Genomic DNA, 14,419 nt, shown 5'->3' with positions numbered 1-14,419 from the left:
CCGAGCTGCTACTATAAACCCAAGCATTGTGCCACAGTCAGCACAAAATTCAAGCGCTCAATTCTGCATCGCAACTTACCGTTGCTAACGGAAGTGCGTGTTTTTTTATTGCGATAGCAATTATATGGACAGTCTCGGCTGATTTTTGCCGTCGCCGCCGTCATGCTGCGTATATGTATAAGTATGTATATATACATCAATATCCCAAAGAAATATAAATAAGAAAAATGCTTCCGAAGCGCGGAATCGAACCAGCGACCTCTGAATTCGCTGCGCAGTGCGCTAAGTCCACAGAGCGTACATCCCTCTGGCAGCTAACGGCGAGCGTTATATCACACCCTTTACCGTTTGCAATCCTTCGAGACGGAGGCGCTTATAAGCGTTTCTTCATTACCAGCGAGATGGCGCTAGGAGCGCGCGGGCGCACTTAAAGGCGTCGGCCAGCTCTCTCGCTTCTTCTTATATTTGCGCAGCGAGAACCTTGCCCTTCCGCTGTCTGCTCGCGCGGGCGCTCGAACAAGCTACCGCAGTGTTCATGATTCTCAGCAGATCGAGCTACGTGGTAGCTCTCATCGCGCGTCGCGTGCGTGTCGCTAAAAGCGTTTCAGATGTCGTGCACGTAACGTACGTGTACTTTTCACGTTTGCGTATGAGAAGTCCCTACGTACGTGAAATTAAAACTGTCTAGTAGCTGCCGGGTAGTGATGGACGCACGGTAGTCGCAGCGCGTCCATCACGGGCCGCTTTTCTTGCTATCGCATTCATTGCTTCGCCCTTGCGGCGAAACTGTGACTTTTTGTCTCTGCGTGAGTGTGGGCACCAACATGATTTCAAGCCTCGTTATGTAACTCGTTCACATAATTGCCAATAAATTAATTGGTATTATTCTTTATCAGTAATAACATGTAATTCATTATCAATAATGTTTCATCAAATGGCGTCATAGATATCGATGACATTCATTGGTCAGTCCTTTTGGACGAATCACGCAGAATTTGTGCATGCGGACTCTCTCTCACTGGAGAATGAGTGTCTATTGCGTCTGCGCAGGCCGAATGATACGGGCCTAGACATTACGAAAGCGCCGTCATTACGATGAACACGTGAATTCGCTAAGCACTACGATGCTCCCCAGAACCTCTGCGCTTCAATTTCTCTCGGTAATAATGCACTGAGGGAGCAGAGCTGTGCAGCAGTCGTTCGACGAGGCGAAATCCCCTGCGTTATAGTGTTTGGCGAAGTACGACGGTAAGCATTAGGGACAGAGTCGACGTAAAATTGGATTGCGAGCTGCAGGCGAAGTAGAGCTTTTAAAAGCACCCTTTACGTTACCTCCATCCTTCCTTAAACCTCCGCCTCGACAAAAGGAGCTCACCTGTTCTTGCACTTATAGTTCTGTTCGCGCTTTGGATCGAGCTTTAAGACAGTATTCTTTGATGGCCCACGGTATGGCTTAAAAGCAAGCCCTTTCTTCGTTTGCGCGATTTGGTTACCACGGCAGTTTTGAAACGAGGAGATTTCTGGTTCACCGGTGTTCTTTTCATTTATTGCCGATAGGTTTAATATGCAGGAATAGGTGCCTTTTTCCTGTTTTTTCTTCCTTTCCTCCAAGCTTCCTTCCCCTATATCTAGCCTTTTTTAAGGAGTAGGTAGGCATTGTGCCCCACTGGGTGGCAGTTGCCAGCCTGTTCCCAAATTCCTTGTGTGTTCTAGTATGTTTGCGTATTCAAATCAAACTATAATAATTACTTCGATACGGGGACTTATCTTTGACAAAGCTAGGTCCGCCTATCGAAAATTCGGCCAGCCTGTTTTGGGGCTCTGTTGCTCCTCATTCAACCTATCCACACATTGTGTTTCCGTCCGTCGGCTCCTACATTTGGGTTTCCATTTAGGGCCGAATGACATCCTTCAAGTTTTACACGCGCTGCCATGTAAACGTCTTTCACCGCTTCCGTAAATGATTTTCCCGCTTCTGAGTTGCTTGCGGAGTTACAATGTCACGAACAACAATATCCCCGAGAATTCACTCGGGGTGAAGTTGGTCTACACGCGTACGCGGTGTCCGGGAAAACGGGCCCGCCTAATCCCGTGGAGAGCAAGCGCGTTTATACAACAGGGAGCTGGACCGATCCTATTTGAGGTGCGCTCGCGTGCTCGGCACGGAATGCGCGGATGCGGAAGCGTCTAATAGGCACGTGCTAAGCGCCTACAGCGAGCTATCTTCTAATGAACACTGGCGGAGCCGCTGCTAAGCTTGTTCCCCTAGCGGAGAAGGGAAGCGGACGAGATGGAAGGCGCGCTCACCTGTGTGAATGCCGATGCGCAGCTTGAGCTGTTCCTGCGGCCGATGGCGGATGCTGAAGGAACGCACTGTTCGCAGAAGGGCCAGGGACATGCGAGCAATCTCTCGAGCGTGCAGCATACCATTGCGCACGGGCAGGCCCGATGCCACCATGTAGGCGTCTCCGATGGTCTCCACCTGTGATGAGAGCGCGGCACGTTATAGGACGCCACAGAGACAACCAGTGCACGTGTCGAAGAATCTGACGGTGACGCTTATATGGCCAAAGAGACGAGTATTCGTAACGAACTGGAATGTCAGCAATTAACGCCCGGTAAAGGAACCTTTGTCCGAAGGAACCAGTTATTCCGGAGCATTGTCCTGTGGTGTTCTTTGTCTTGTGTTGCCGTCGTCTGGGCGCTGCTTTTCAAATAAACCGCTCGCCCTGTAACGGCGCCTCAGGCTGGCTCACCGACGTTTTGATAGGCGAACCTATGTTTGTCAAAGGCTCTTTCTCGTCCTTGACGTGTACGCTCGAGAGGATCGCCACAAAGAAGTAAAACTATTAATATATAAGATTTTTTTCTTTAGAAAAATATTTATTCAGGCAGGCAAGGCATTTGGCAGAATGAAACATACAGCATGGTGGCTCATGGATCACCACCTCCTCATAAAGGGGACGTTTATCGATCCTTTCACCTGCAAGAGGGGAAACTGCAAAGGATGACAAAAGCGCCTTTTGAAGAAGATACGTTTACCTGTGAAAAAGTTGGCCAGCCAGTATGACGTACGATAGCGTTGTGTATAGAACATTTATTGCGTATTGCGTTTCTAACTGTCTGCTTCCATGTCCATATGTACTAGTATATTAGGGTGTGCACACACACTGTCAAGCTGAAATAAAATGCCGCAGCCAAGTAGGAGTTAAGAGAAGTGAAACTGATGTGCATATTGAGCATTATAACACAATATTTTACTCTGTGCAAAAAAGACATAAAAATGGTTGCAGGAGAAGCCTTTGGATCAATTAGGCTTACTTTTCTTTTATATACGCACGCCATTACGGCAAACTTTGTTCTCCTTTCGCTAAAGAAGTGCAGCGAAAACAAAAACGTTTCCATAGTTTAATCAACCTATTCTGCTCGTGGAGTAAGTTTTAATGCATCGATACGCGCACCAACGTTGGTGCGTTGAAACTTTTAATTAGTAGGGGAACTGGCTTAGTACTGATCGCTTACACCTAGTAATACTATACTGGCTTATAGGCCTATTACCAAGACAAGTACCAGCTGTCTAAACGTATAACTTGTGTGGTTTGCATATCTGCCTTTTGAGAAGCACATTGCCGATTTAGACGAAGTAAACTCTAACTTACACCTGTAATAACTCGTGCATGGCGGCGTAAACAAAACTGCGCATAGCAGGGGAGATTTGCAAATGCATTAGCATCTCTGTGCTCAGTAAGCACGTCGCGCGTATTCGGTCCTTAAGGGCATAGTGAAAGCACGCCTAAAATGCCACTTCGTAAATGCGGCAGTAACGCGAAGCTAGTCATATAGACGCCGAGTGGAGGTCCCTTTTTTTTAGCGGCCGCTTCTTACTCGAGCCTGTACCGCTAAAAAAACCAAAGCACGGGCCAATCGCTCTGATAAAAAATTGAGTACGATTTTAATATAAACGCCACAGCAGCATGACGACATATAGATTCGCAGAGGCTTACCTTGTAAACATCGTAGTTTTCGATGATCGAGTCGAAGCAAGTGTAAAGGTCGTTTAGCAGATCGACCACCTGCCCATGGAAGAAAAAGAAAAGAAAAAAAAAGGGCAGAGAAAAACGTCGGCGAACTGTCGCGGTGGACCACCCGCATTTCTCAATACATTTCCGCCGCTCATCTGACCGACGCGACGAAAAGCAATAACGGTCGGTGACGATTTAGTTTCCTGTCCCATCCAATAAGAACTCGGCGGCTGTCGGTACATCAAAGGGTGCTCAGCGCAGCAAATATCCACGGTAGCTCCGCAAAAAAAAAAAGTGAGTTGCGGCGCGTTTTTTTTTTTTTTTTGTCGTTCCGTACAGATTTATTTATTTCGGAAAGTTTGCTGCGCCGGGTTATCGATTATAGCTTACACTCGCTTACAGCGCGGCATTAGTCTGATATATTGTCTTTGTGTCCTCAGTCTCGGTGCTCCGACGTCAACAGAGATATAACGCTCGCCTTCATTCTGGTACTGTGATTTTTTTTTTTATTTGAGATTGTTTGGAAATATACTATACAACATTTTGTCACAGTGTACGCTATTCTCATCCGCAAGAACATGACGCATCTGAGTCAAAGCGACCACATCTTTCGTCATGTTCGAGTGAGCCCTTCCGTGCAAAAGAGTTGGCTCATGAAATCAGTGATCATAATGTGCCAAGAGGAAAAATGTGTTAATCTGTTTTCGCTATAATGTAATAAACGAAGTTGTTTAGTTTACACGAATAATGTGTGCATTCATGGTGCTACCTATACATTTCCTTAGTGTTCGTGCAAACAAGCTTTGATTGAAGTAACCACTCTGATATGCACTGTTTTTGTATTCCTTTGTTTGGTTGTGTTTCTTTGCTATTAGGACTCAATGTTGTCACATTTTTTCGCTGGCCAAAGACTGTCCTCATTACTGGGTTCGCTACATAGAACATCTCCGCTCATACTTTTCCAAGCAGCCCTGGACTTCAGCGCGCACGAAATTTCGTTCTGCTAATGTTTTAAAAGGGTCATGAAGCACCCCTTGGGCTTGTTGAAAAAACACATCCTGCGGAAAGCTCACACGGCTATGAACTGCTCAGCCAAATATTACAGTCGTGCGCGCCGCGTAAAGACTCCAAGCGGAACGTGAACTTGCTGTTTTCTCAGGCGCCCTCTTTTCAAACAGAGGCCGGTTCTCACTCTCGTCGGTGGGCGGGGGCGTCTGCCCGTTGACGTCGCAATCTGCATCTCCACGTCGCAAAAGACATAGGAACCTCATTGGCCGATAGCCGACTTAAATCGAGAGCGGCGGTCGTATCAGATGCGCTTCTTGCCACGGAGTGCCGCCACTTGCCGGCGCCGCACTCCTCAGTACGCAGTAGCCGCACTCGCGCACGCGAATCACAGCGGGAGAGCGGTCGCGTTTCATGACGCGCGCTGACGTAACTTCTTTCCCCCGCGCCATCCTTTCCTGTGTAGCTTCCAGTGGGCTCGTCGGCACGAGAAAAGAGAGAAAGCGCTGACAGCGTGTGCCAAACCCCGTAATTCCGCTCATTCTTGCGAATTCGAGAAATTTTTCCGGCAATCGATTCGGGAGGCAGTAAACTCCGATACTGAGGTCATTAGATCATCACTTAGAAAAGTGGTTCATGACCCCTTTAAGTAATCCCGATTCCTCGTATAATTGAAAGCAGACCTATAGACAGGGTTATCAGCGCATTCGTTTCTACCAAATTACTCGCATAAGAGGTTTACAGGAACCGCAGGCTAAGGTTTTATTTGAGGACTTATACGATATACGTAGTAGTTTGTGTTACGTGCTTCGTCATGTAGCATGGTCACGTGTACCACGCGTTAGAAAGATCTCGGCCTATTGAGCCACTGGTACCTCCTCTGCGCCACAGAGTACTACTACTGCAAAAGTTAAGTGGCGCTGTAACTGGGTTGTAATCTTATGTCTTTTGCCGTTCGTACAAATACTATGTGCACAGTTTCGCCAGAAGTCATAATACTATAATGATGCCCTCTCAATCGTGTCCGCTGTGTCCTACAGTTGATCTAATATTCTCGACGAAAGTAGCACATCGATTGTTGTCTTCCATTTTTTTCAATAACCTTTACACTTTCAGACTAGAATTGAGCTAAACTAACAGTGAATGTGGAATTCGCTGGTGAAATAACCCGAACTTTATCGCTGGTAATGATATTGCAGTTGCGTAACTACGATTCCTACACGTTTACGAATTCCTAATTGAGCCATACTAGTACTAGACATTACATTCTTTATTTCGGTAATGCTGAGAATATATTGCTATCGAGCTAGTGGTTATTCGAATATTACAACACACTGGCTCACAGTACTAGTTCGCAACCACAACGTCATTTTTTTCTCTATAGGTGCAATATTTGGCAGCCTCTGTCGGGTATGAAAGAAACGTTCTAGCAACGTGATCAAAAAAATTTTACCCAAAGCAAAACTTCACCTGCATTGGCGTGCTCTGTGCTGATAAGGAGGTGAAACCCACGATGTCACTGAAGTATATCGTCACGTTATCATACGACTCTGCTGTCACAGATTGTCCTTTGATGAGTTGACTAGCCACAGACCTGCAACAAATTATGGCAGTAAGATAATGCAAACACTCGAGCTTCCATGAATCCGTGAAAATGTCGTACTCAATTTATTCTCAACTGACACTCCGTCATGACTGATAAGCTTCGGTGTCCTGGAATTCTATACGGGACCATCTCTGCAGCTTCGCACGTGTTGCCCAAACTAGTTATCGCTTTCGTATGCAACATGTGTTACGACTTAAAAGTATTTATTTACTTCTGTTCCTCAATTAGGTCATTTCATCATAATAAAGTCATCTTACCTTGTATAAATACATTTGTTTTCTCTCTCACTCAAAATTCTTTCCTTCTATGCGCTTCCTTCTATGCTGAACACAATTTGTGTTCAACATCCCTGATAAGGCGTCGAAATTGTTAGTAAAAAACTGCTTTATCTCAACAATCAGCCCTACAGTTGAGCTTGTCACGTTGTGCAGTCGACGTCAAAAATTTAGGGACCACAATACACGAGAAGAAGCTGAACAGTTCCTCTGCTTCGGCAGGCAACCCTGAATTAACATGTTTCTGCCTGTTCCAAAATTCGCTAGCAACATGTACTGTGCAGTTAGACCGGATACATCTCACAAATTGCTAGGAATGTAAAAAAAGTGACATTCAACCACATGCATTTGTGTCTTCCAGAGTGCTGCAGAAAATGAACATGCAACGCGCGAGCAAGAACACCAACAGGGACTATTTAGATTGTATCTTTACAGTTGCATCACAGTGTTATTAAGCCACTGCAATAGTACAAAGCACCAAAGTGCGACGTACGGTTCCCGTAATCGGGACACAAAAAGGTGCACTTAGGCGAGCTGCAACGTGCTTCAAAACTTACCGAGGTAAAAGCTGATACAAAAGGTCTTCGGCTTTTCGCTTCTCTTCGAGATAGCTTGCGGTACGCTCCTCAACTAATTTTTCCAAATTGTTGGCGTACTGTTCCATTCGTGATAGAAGATTGTCCAGGATGTTTACTCCTTGCCTCTCTCTAAATCAGAAATTAAAAAAAATTGCTAATTAAATCGAGAATTAAGAACAGCGATACATTGTACGTTCTATGAGTTATGAAAGAACAAGATTAACGTTTACCCAAATGAAACTCAGGTTTCTTGCTTTTCATTTAAAGTAAAAACTAGCGCGCGCATTTCTAAGCATTTTCCAGAAGCCTGTCTTTCACGTGTTCAATAAATGGCTGGAGGAGTGTGATGTGAGCTTTTGAAGAATTATTGTTGATTCGTTTTGCGGAACACCTCTGTGACCCATTTGCTTCTTTTCACTGTCATTTTTCTCAATCTACAGTTGCGAGAATTCTACAGTTACATTCTACAAGATGCAGCAATAGTAATCGAAATTTACACTATTTGAACTTCCTTTCGTATTTTTTTTCGTGTTTATAATCATGGTATATCCGATGCATCAGAGCCTGATGATCCCTGTCAAACGTTCATAGCTTGCCTCTCACCGCTAGCACGATATATTTGTTTTTTCGCAAGAGCAATGATCGACAATCCAAACTCGTCTAAAGCCAACGTACATTGTGAGAGCAACGCATATCTATCGATGCGTAGTTGCCGCATTTTGAAAACGACCCAGCATCTCCAACAGTGTCATTTTACTAGGCACGCTTTTCTTTCGTCGAGCGGAGAATCGCGTGGGACCCTTCGGAAGAGAATAAAATAAGCAGGAAGGCGCGCACCGGAACTCCAGAACGTGTTTCTTTTTTTTTTGCAATTATGCGCCCAAAACGATCGGTATCGACCATGTCGTATTATCCCTGCGGCGATCACGCAAATGCATTCGCCCTCAAATGTCGCGACAGGTGCAGAGTTTCACTTCCTGAGTTTCCCTTTGCACCGGGATGTTCACGTGCGGTTTTCGCTTCGGGTGTTTCCGTGCGATAGCACCGTTCGTTCCTGGATACGATTCCGAATCCCTTATTACGTGCCACCGTGTGGAGGATACGGAACATCGCACTTTATAAAAGTCCAGCAAATGGCCTGCGCTTGCATTTCGTTTCGCACTGCGGTAAATACCCTAACAAATCGCATTTCTCTCTTATTCTACAAATGAGAGAATGAATGCTCGCGGGGCGGCACGTAAGACATTACGAATCATAAGCGGGAAGCGCATCATTTGCATCGACGGATATTCTCAAAGAGCTTTCTAGTTAAACTAAACAAAGTGTACGGCTATAGATTCCAGAATAATAGTTTGCAGGGGTTGAGCATGCAGAAAGTACAGGGACAATAGGAGGAACGTAAACACACTGCCGCTTTTATCTCTTTCCTCCTTTTTTTTTTTTTGGCGCTCAGTGCAGACAAGTATCGCAATACAACGGGCCCGCATCGCCACCCTCGCTAAATATAAGAAACTGCGTTCGCCGCGAGACATGTTTATGGTACTGCTTCGTTACGGAGAACTGCGTGACCACCGCTTACTTGTTGAGCCTTCGAATCAGAGGTTTAAGCGTATGAAAATCCGGTCGTTCTGCCGGGTCTTCGGCCCAGCACTTCCTGATCATCTGAGCCAGCTCCTCGCTGCAGCAATCCTCTTCAAGGAGCGGACGGAACGGAACTTTGTGACCCAACTGCACGTTTGCCACAATCTCTGCGAGAGGAATATCGAAAAAAAGAACAAAAAAAGTAAGGTTATGGCAACTTCTCATCTTTTTTTGCACCACTGAAAAAGGCAACACTGATTTTTGCACCTAGAAATGATGTGTGTGTGTGCACTGTACATGGGATATTGTAGTATATATTTTTTTACGATGTTCCTTATTGCCCTTTCTCAGTTGCCCATGAATTACTCATTCTGTAAGCTATCGCCAGGATCGGCTGGTGTGAAGTGCTTGATAGGAAAGGGACAAAATCAGCGCGTAGAAATTATTACATAGCGCTTGCCTGCAGGCAGCTCATGCGCGAAGCAATTGTTCAAAGCGTTACGTTAAGTCAAAGCTTGCTTTTCAGTGAGCTGCTTGGCTTACAGAAGTTACCGAAAATCCATTTTCCTAAAGGTTATCAAGTGGTTGTGCTTGCCGAACCACAATAAGAATCAGCAATGTTCCGTCAAAGAGCCAAGAATTCGTCAACTGCACGTTTTGAAAACATGGGGCCCAGGGTTGTGCCATGGTTAAATGCTGTTTTTTTTTCAGGTTCTTTTTTTTTGCTCGTTTTATTTGTTGGTGTGAGTATTTATGTCTATTTGGGCGTCCTGTGTAAGGCGTTCAATTCACTAAATGTTTTATTTAGCTTCGCGAACACGATGCATATTAGACAGCGCACGTCAGAAAACGGCATAACACACGAGTTCCGGTCATAGTGACCAATTAAAGTGGAAATATGGCGTTAGAACTAGACCATTCTGTCACTGATTTCTCAGAACGTGTATACGCTCTATACATGATACGAACATCAGTAGCAACGGAGCTTAAACTAATTTTCTTCGTAGCTTTTTACACTGAATGTCACATGCTTCTTCCAAATTCTCCAAACATAAAAACAATTAAATGTAGATGACTAAATATAAATGGCCCTCCCTCACCCAGAGTATCTATATCAGACAGTTTATATGTTGTTGTAGAAGAGACGTTTGCTTTTGTGCTGACACTGCTTTTGACCGCACATAGTATTTCCAGCAGGAGCAAATAATGCCCCTTCGTGCAAACTAGTGCCAAGTTTCCTTTTTTTTTCTTCAGAACGTAAGCGAATTTTTTCTTGCCCCGCAGGCACAATAAAAACGGATATCAATGGCCGTATCCACAACACCACTTCCTCCCAACTGTTTTTCGTCATACACCGATCGCTTTCACTAATATTCCCTCAAACAGGATTGACTGAATCTGTATCATTTGAAGTGTTCTATTACGAGAGCTTTTTTGGGCGACAGGGACCAAATTTAGCGTCATACTACCTTTCGGGCAGAGTTGAACAGAGGGACCCAGGTAGAAAGGCCCCTGCCGGAGCACGATCTCATGCGCGATGATGGCGAATGAGTAGACGTCTCCTTTCTGAGTTCCAGCGGCCAGCTGTTCGCACCGTCGCTGCAGCTCGGGTGCGGTCCACAGCATGCCTGTGTGAGAAATAACAATAAATTGATGTAGGCAGAGCTAACAGCGGCGGCGGTTGTAATTTCCTAGAAAGTTTACAAAGAAACAATACGTTTAAACTGAAAGTCGTGATATGAGCGAAATCGATTTATCCTAGCAAGGTATTCTTTCAAAGCAGTTTCAATTATGCGAGATGAAATTTTGAGGAACAGTAGCTGAGGTAAAAAAGAAACATCGTTCTTTTTCTTCATTTTACGTCGAAATGACATGGCGCTACGACAGCGTTACAGCACAGATGTCAAAAGTGTATTTCCTTTAGTAGGCCACTGTTAAATGTGAATCGTTCAAAAACGTGCAGCCCTGCATAAACGAAATAACTGCGAAAACTTGATATACCTGTGAAATATATGTGAAAACTAGATAAATGTCTGTGTCAACTTGATAAGTGAATGTCAGGTGCTCCCCGTTTCAGTCACGCTTCTTTACGCATATTGAGCCTGATCGTCGCTGGTCCACTAAAAAGTCAAAGCAGGTGTAGATCATGTCCAGTTGTCACAGACGTTATAGAAGTGGTTACATAGATATTAATACTACCATCCTATTGGTGCACCAAGCTTATCGCAATCATAGCGAGGATTTGATTGTGCGGCGGCAGTTCTCGTACGGGTATCTTACTCTCCTTTATGCGCCATTACGAACTTATGTTCTCGATAAAGCTAAAAATAAATATTGCAATCTGCATCTCAGCTTAGTTCGAGTGTAGAATGAACGCAGCAACCCAGTTTAGTTGCGATCGCGAAAGGTGAACGCAACAAAAAAATTACACCGCTTCTCGGCAAATCCCACATATAAAGACTCGGGCACCATCGCTGATTCCGAATGAAAAGAGGTGGAGGGAGAAGGAGATGCTTTAGTGCTACGCGGGAACTTTCCCGAGTTTGCTGTGCCGAGCGATGTTAGCGGGAAACCTTGCGTTTTTCGCGGATGCATTACCAAATGCGCGATACAAAGACGTATCCGTTTCCCGCGCCCGATAATGCCTCCGAAGCTTGGCGCCATTGCTAGGGGCTTACCGAGGAAGTGGTCTGTATTTGTACAGAGCTCACACGGATAATCTAACGCTAGGCGGCGCTCCGTCTCAGACCTGCTGCGTCGATCCACGTCGAGGGCAAAACAAATGAGCCTCGGTTGGCAAAGGGAACGCGCATTGGGACAAGACCGAGTACGCGCTTTTCCCATACCCCGTCGGATATACGGCCATTTGCTCGCTGCATGTTCCACTTCCGTTCGTCCTATGCATCTTACTTTTTCTTTATAGCGTTATATTTGCCGCCTTTTACTATACTTTTACGGAGTAACGGTGATACCCGTGCCGTAATGCAAGGTCGTGTTTGCTTCCGTTTCTTGTTGGGCAAACTCCGGCGTACACTTATTTGTCTTTGTAGTAGAATTATCTCGCTGTGGCAAGGGGAATTTGATTAGCAGGTACATTCCCAGCCCTGTTTTCCGATAGCAAATTGATCATTCTGAGACGACGGAAAAAGAGTAAGGGAAAAAAGCGTCATAATGTATTACTATCGCGTTCGGCATAAATTGCAACACGCTATAGCCTGGTAGCGGCACTCCTCTCAGGGCCACTCTGCCGACGTTAACGTCTAGGTACGCGTGAAACAAACGTGAAAGGTGTGTGTTGCCGTTTCGGCAATCCTCGTCAATCTCCCCGCTTTCCCTCATCCAATATCTTCTTCGCAGGCAGTGACAGTGTTCCTATCAGGTGAAGCCATGCTATACACTGACCAGCCAAAGTGCGGAATGTGTTGTAGCCACGTATAAGAAACAAGCCACTCGTAATTGTGCACAGGCACTTGCAGCTGTCTATTGCAGATGTCTATAGCTGCAGCTGTCATAGACACTAGCAATTGTCTATGAAAGAGAAGTGTCCATAGACATTTAGGTGTCTGCGTGCCTTCGCAGTGCTATGTTAAGCGTATCCCCACTCTACTTACCTCTGCTTAACCCCCAGAGAATTCAGGTTACGGATCGCACATTGCGATAATTAAGTGGAGCAAGGGCGCATAAGACGGGTAGGTGGAATCAACGGCATAGGCACTGGCATTTCCGTCTGTCCTACACTATGCACTGTCAGTTCACCTAACCATGCCAGGTATTGACGAACCCCCAAAGTTGCCATGATCAAAATGAGACAGCTGTTCAGGGGAAGAATGTTTGATATGATCAGAAATCAGCGAACAAGAAATGTCGCTGAGCTAACGCTTCGACAAAGGGATTTGTCTCAAGACGAGTTTCTAACAGCCGCGTTTATTCTCTGCAATTGCTCCCCATAGCAGTGCAAAGGATCACTTAGGAGGAAGGAGCTCAAAACTATGCGACAACTCTGGGTGAAGGTAAAGTAAATAGTTCATACCTTCGTGCGATCTTGGTAAATTATGTTTATTACATCTGCATGCAAATGAGCAGATACACGAAGATGTCATCACCAGCGTTCGTTTTTTTATCAAGCAGCCGACTGTCAATGACGCAAATGGAACAACTTTAACTTTGGTGATGTACGTGACAAACTTTTTCCGCACAGTTCTTTTTTTTATATTTCCTTTAGCACTTATTGGACGCTGTTTGCTTGCTTCATTGCTATTTATCTTTATAGCAATCCACTTATGCATCACGCTTTCTGTTTGAGTTTTTATCCTGTAGTGCCCGACGGCGGCGTATTATTTGCATGCGCCAGACACAGCAATCCGTCTTGTATAACCGCGCTGCCTTGGTGAGTTGCGAAAGCGCACTAGCTCAACGTCCATCCTGAACGCAATACGCTCCTCTCCCTTGGGAGCTGCCTGTTGCTCGGTGCTAAACGCCCGCCCGTGTTGAAAATTGCTTCTTTGCTTTCTAAGCGCAGCGCTTTGGCTGTCTAACTTCGCATTATATCTGCTCCATGTTCCACGTTTCATTGCAAGCTAGATGTTCTTAGGGAAAGTCCTAACGCAACTTTTCCCCGATATAAGCGGTACAGACGCAATTTCAATAGCCGCGACACGGCAAACACCGTCCTAATTAAGTTTCATTAGGCGTAACCTAGAATCATGGGAATCCAGTTCATGCAAAAACCGCCTTTTTTTTATTAATATCGGAAAGTTTCATTTGAAAAAAATAACCACAAAAGAGTATCCTATTATCGGTGAAAAGGAGTAGCTGGCGCTATGTAAAGGCGCTATAACATCTCCTAAACCATATACAATAAAAAAAGCTACGAAAGAGAACGTGCAGCACAAGGATTTCAAATATATCAGGCGCTACGACTGACTAACACCTGCTGGTTCCGGATGACTTCTTCCTGGGCGAGTTGTTGCTGCTAAGCATGAATTAGTAGCGCTAAAACTCGAAAGTGAAAGAAATCAATCAAACAAAGAAGTGATTTTTTTTTTTAACTTTAGGGTTCTTGCGCTATTGCATCATGTTTATAAACTGCGCTGCTTTATTCACAAGTGAAGCGAAAAGAGCGCAAAAGCGTGTTAAAAAAATTAACAAGAACCGAGTCATGTCCTTTCAGTAAATTATGCGACAGTGCATAGAAAGAAAGAAACAAGGGCTTTTTACGTGTTCTCGTTGCGTTAAAAAACTGTCATTTGTCAGTTAGCGCTCATGTTGTCGCTTCTTCTTTTATGTTCCCCGTTTTTTCTGCGCTCCTTTTCTCCAAATTATATACCAGGTCGCCCAACATTACATTCTACT

At 45.0% G+C, this 14,419-nt stretch overlaps 1 protein-coding gene across 1 annotated transcript in view; it reads right to left on the bottom strand.

The window, feature by feature from the left end:
* LOC119394632 (atrial natriuretic peptide receptor 1) overlaps window positions 1-14,419 on the bottom strand; it is a 165,374-nt gene that overhangs the window by 24,112 nt on the left and 126,843 nt on the right. The window contains exons 14-19 of the mRNA XM_037661950.2: window positions 10,537-10,695; window positions 9,066-9,234; window positions 7,466-7,615; window positions 6,498-6,621; window positions 4,005-4,073; window positions 2,308-2,482 (exon numbers count right to left, since the gene is read on the bottom strand). Coding sequence (XP_037517878.1) covers window positions 2,308-2,482; window positions 4,005-4,073; window positions 6,498-6,621; window positions 7,466-7,615; window positions 9,066-9,234; window positions 10,537-10,695 — 846 coding nt within the window. The remainder of the gene's footprint in view (window positions 1-2,307; window positions 2,483-4,004; window positions 4,074-6,497; window positions 6,622-7,465; window positions 7,616-9,065; window positions 9,235-10,536; window positions 10,696-14,419) is intronic.

The sequence above is a fragment of the Rhipicephalus sanguineus genome, chromosome 5 (genome assembly GCF_013339695.2).
Source record: "Rhipicephalus sanguineus isolate Rsan-2018 chromosome 5, BIME_Rsan_1.4, whole genome shotgun sequence".
Classification (NCBI taxonomy): Eukaryota; Metazoa; Arthropoda; class Arachnida; order Ixodida; family Ixodidae; genus Rhipicephalus; species Rhipicephalus sanguineus.
Note: the sequence above shows the minus strand (reverse complement) of the source record. Positions and strands in the feature narration are given on the sequence as shown.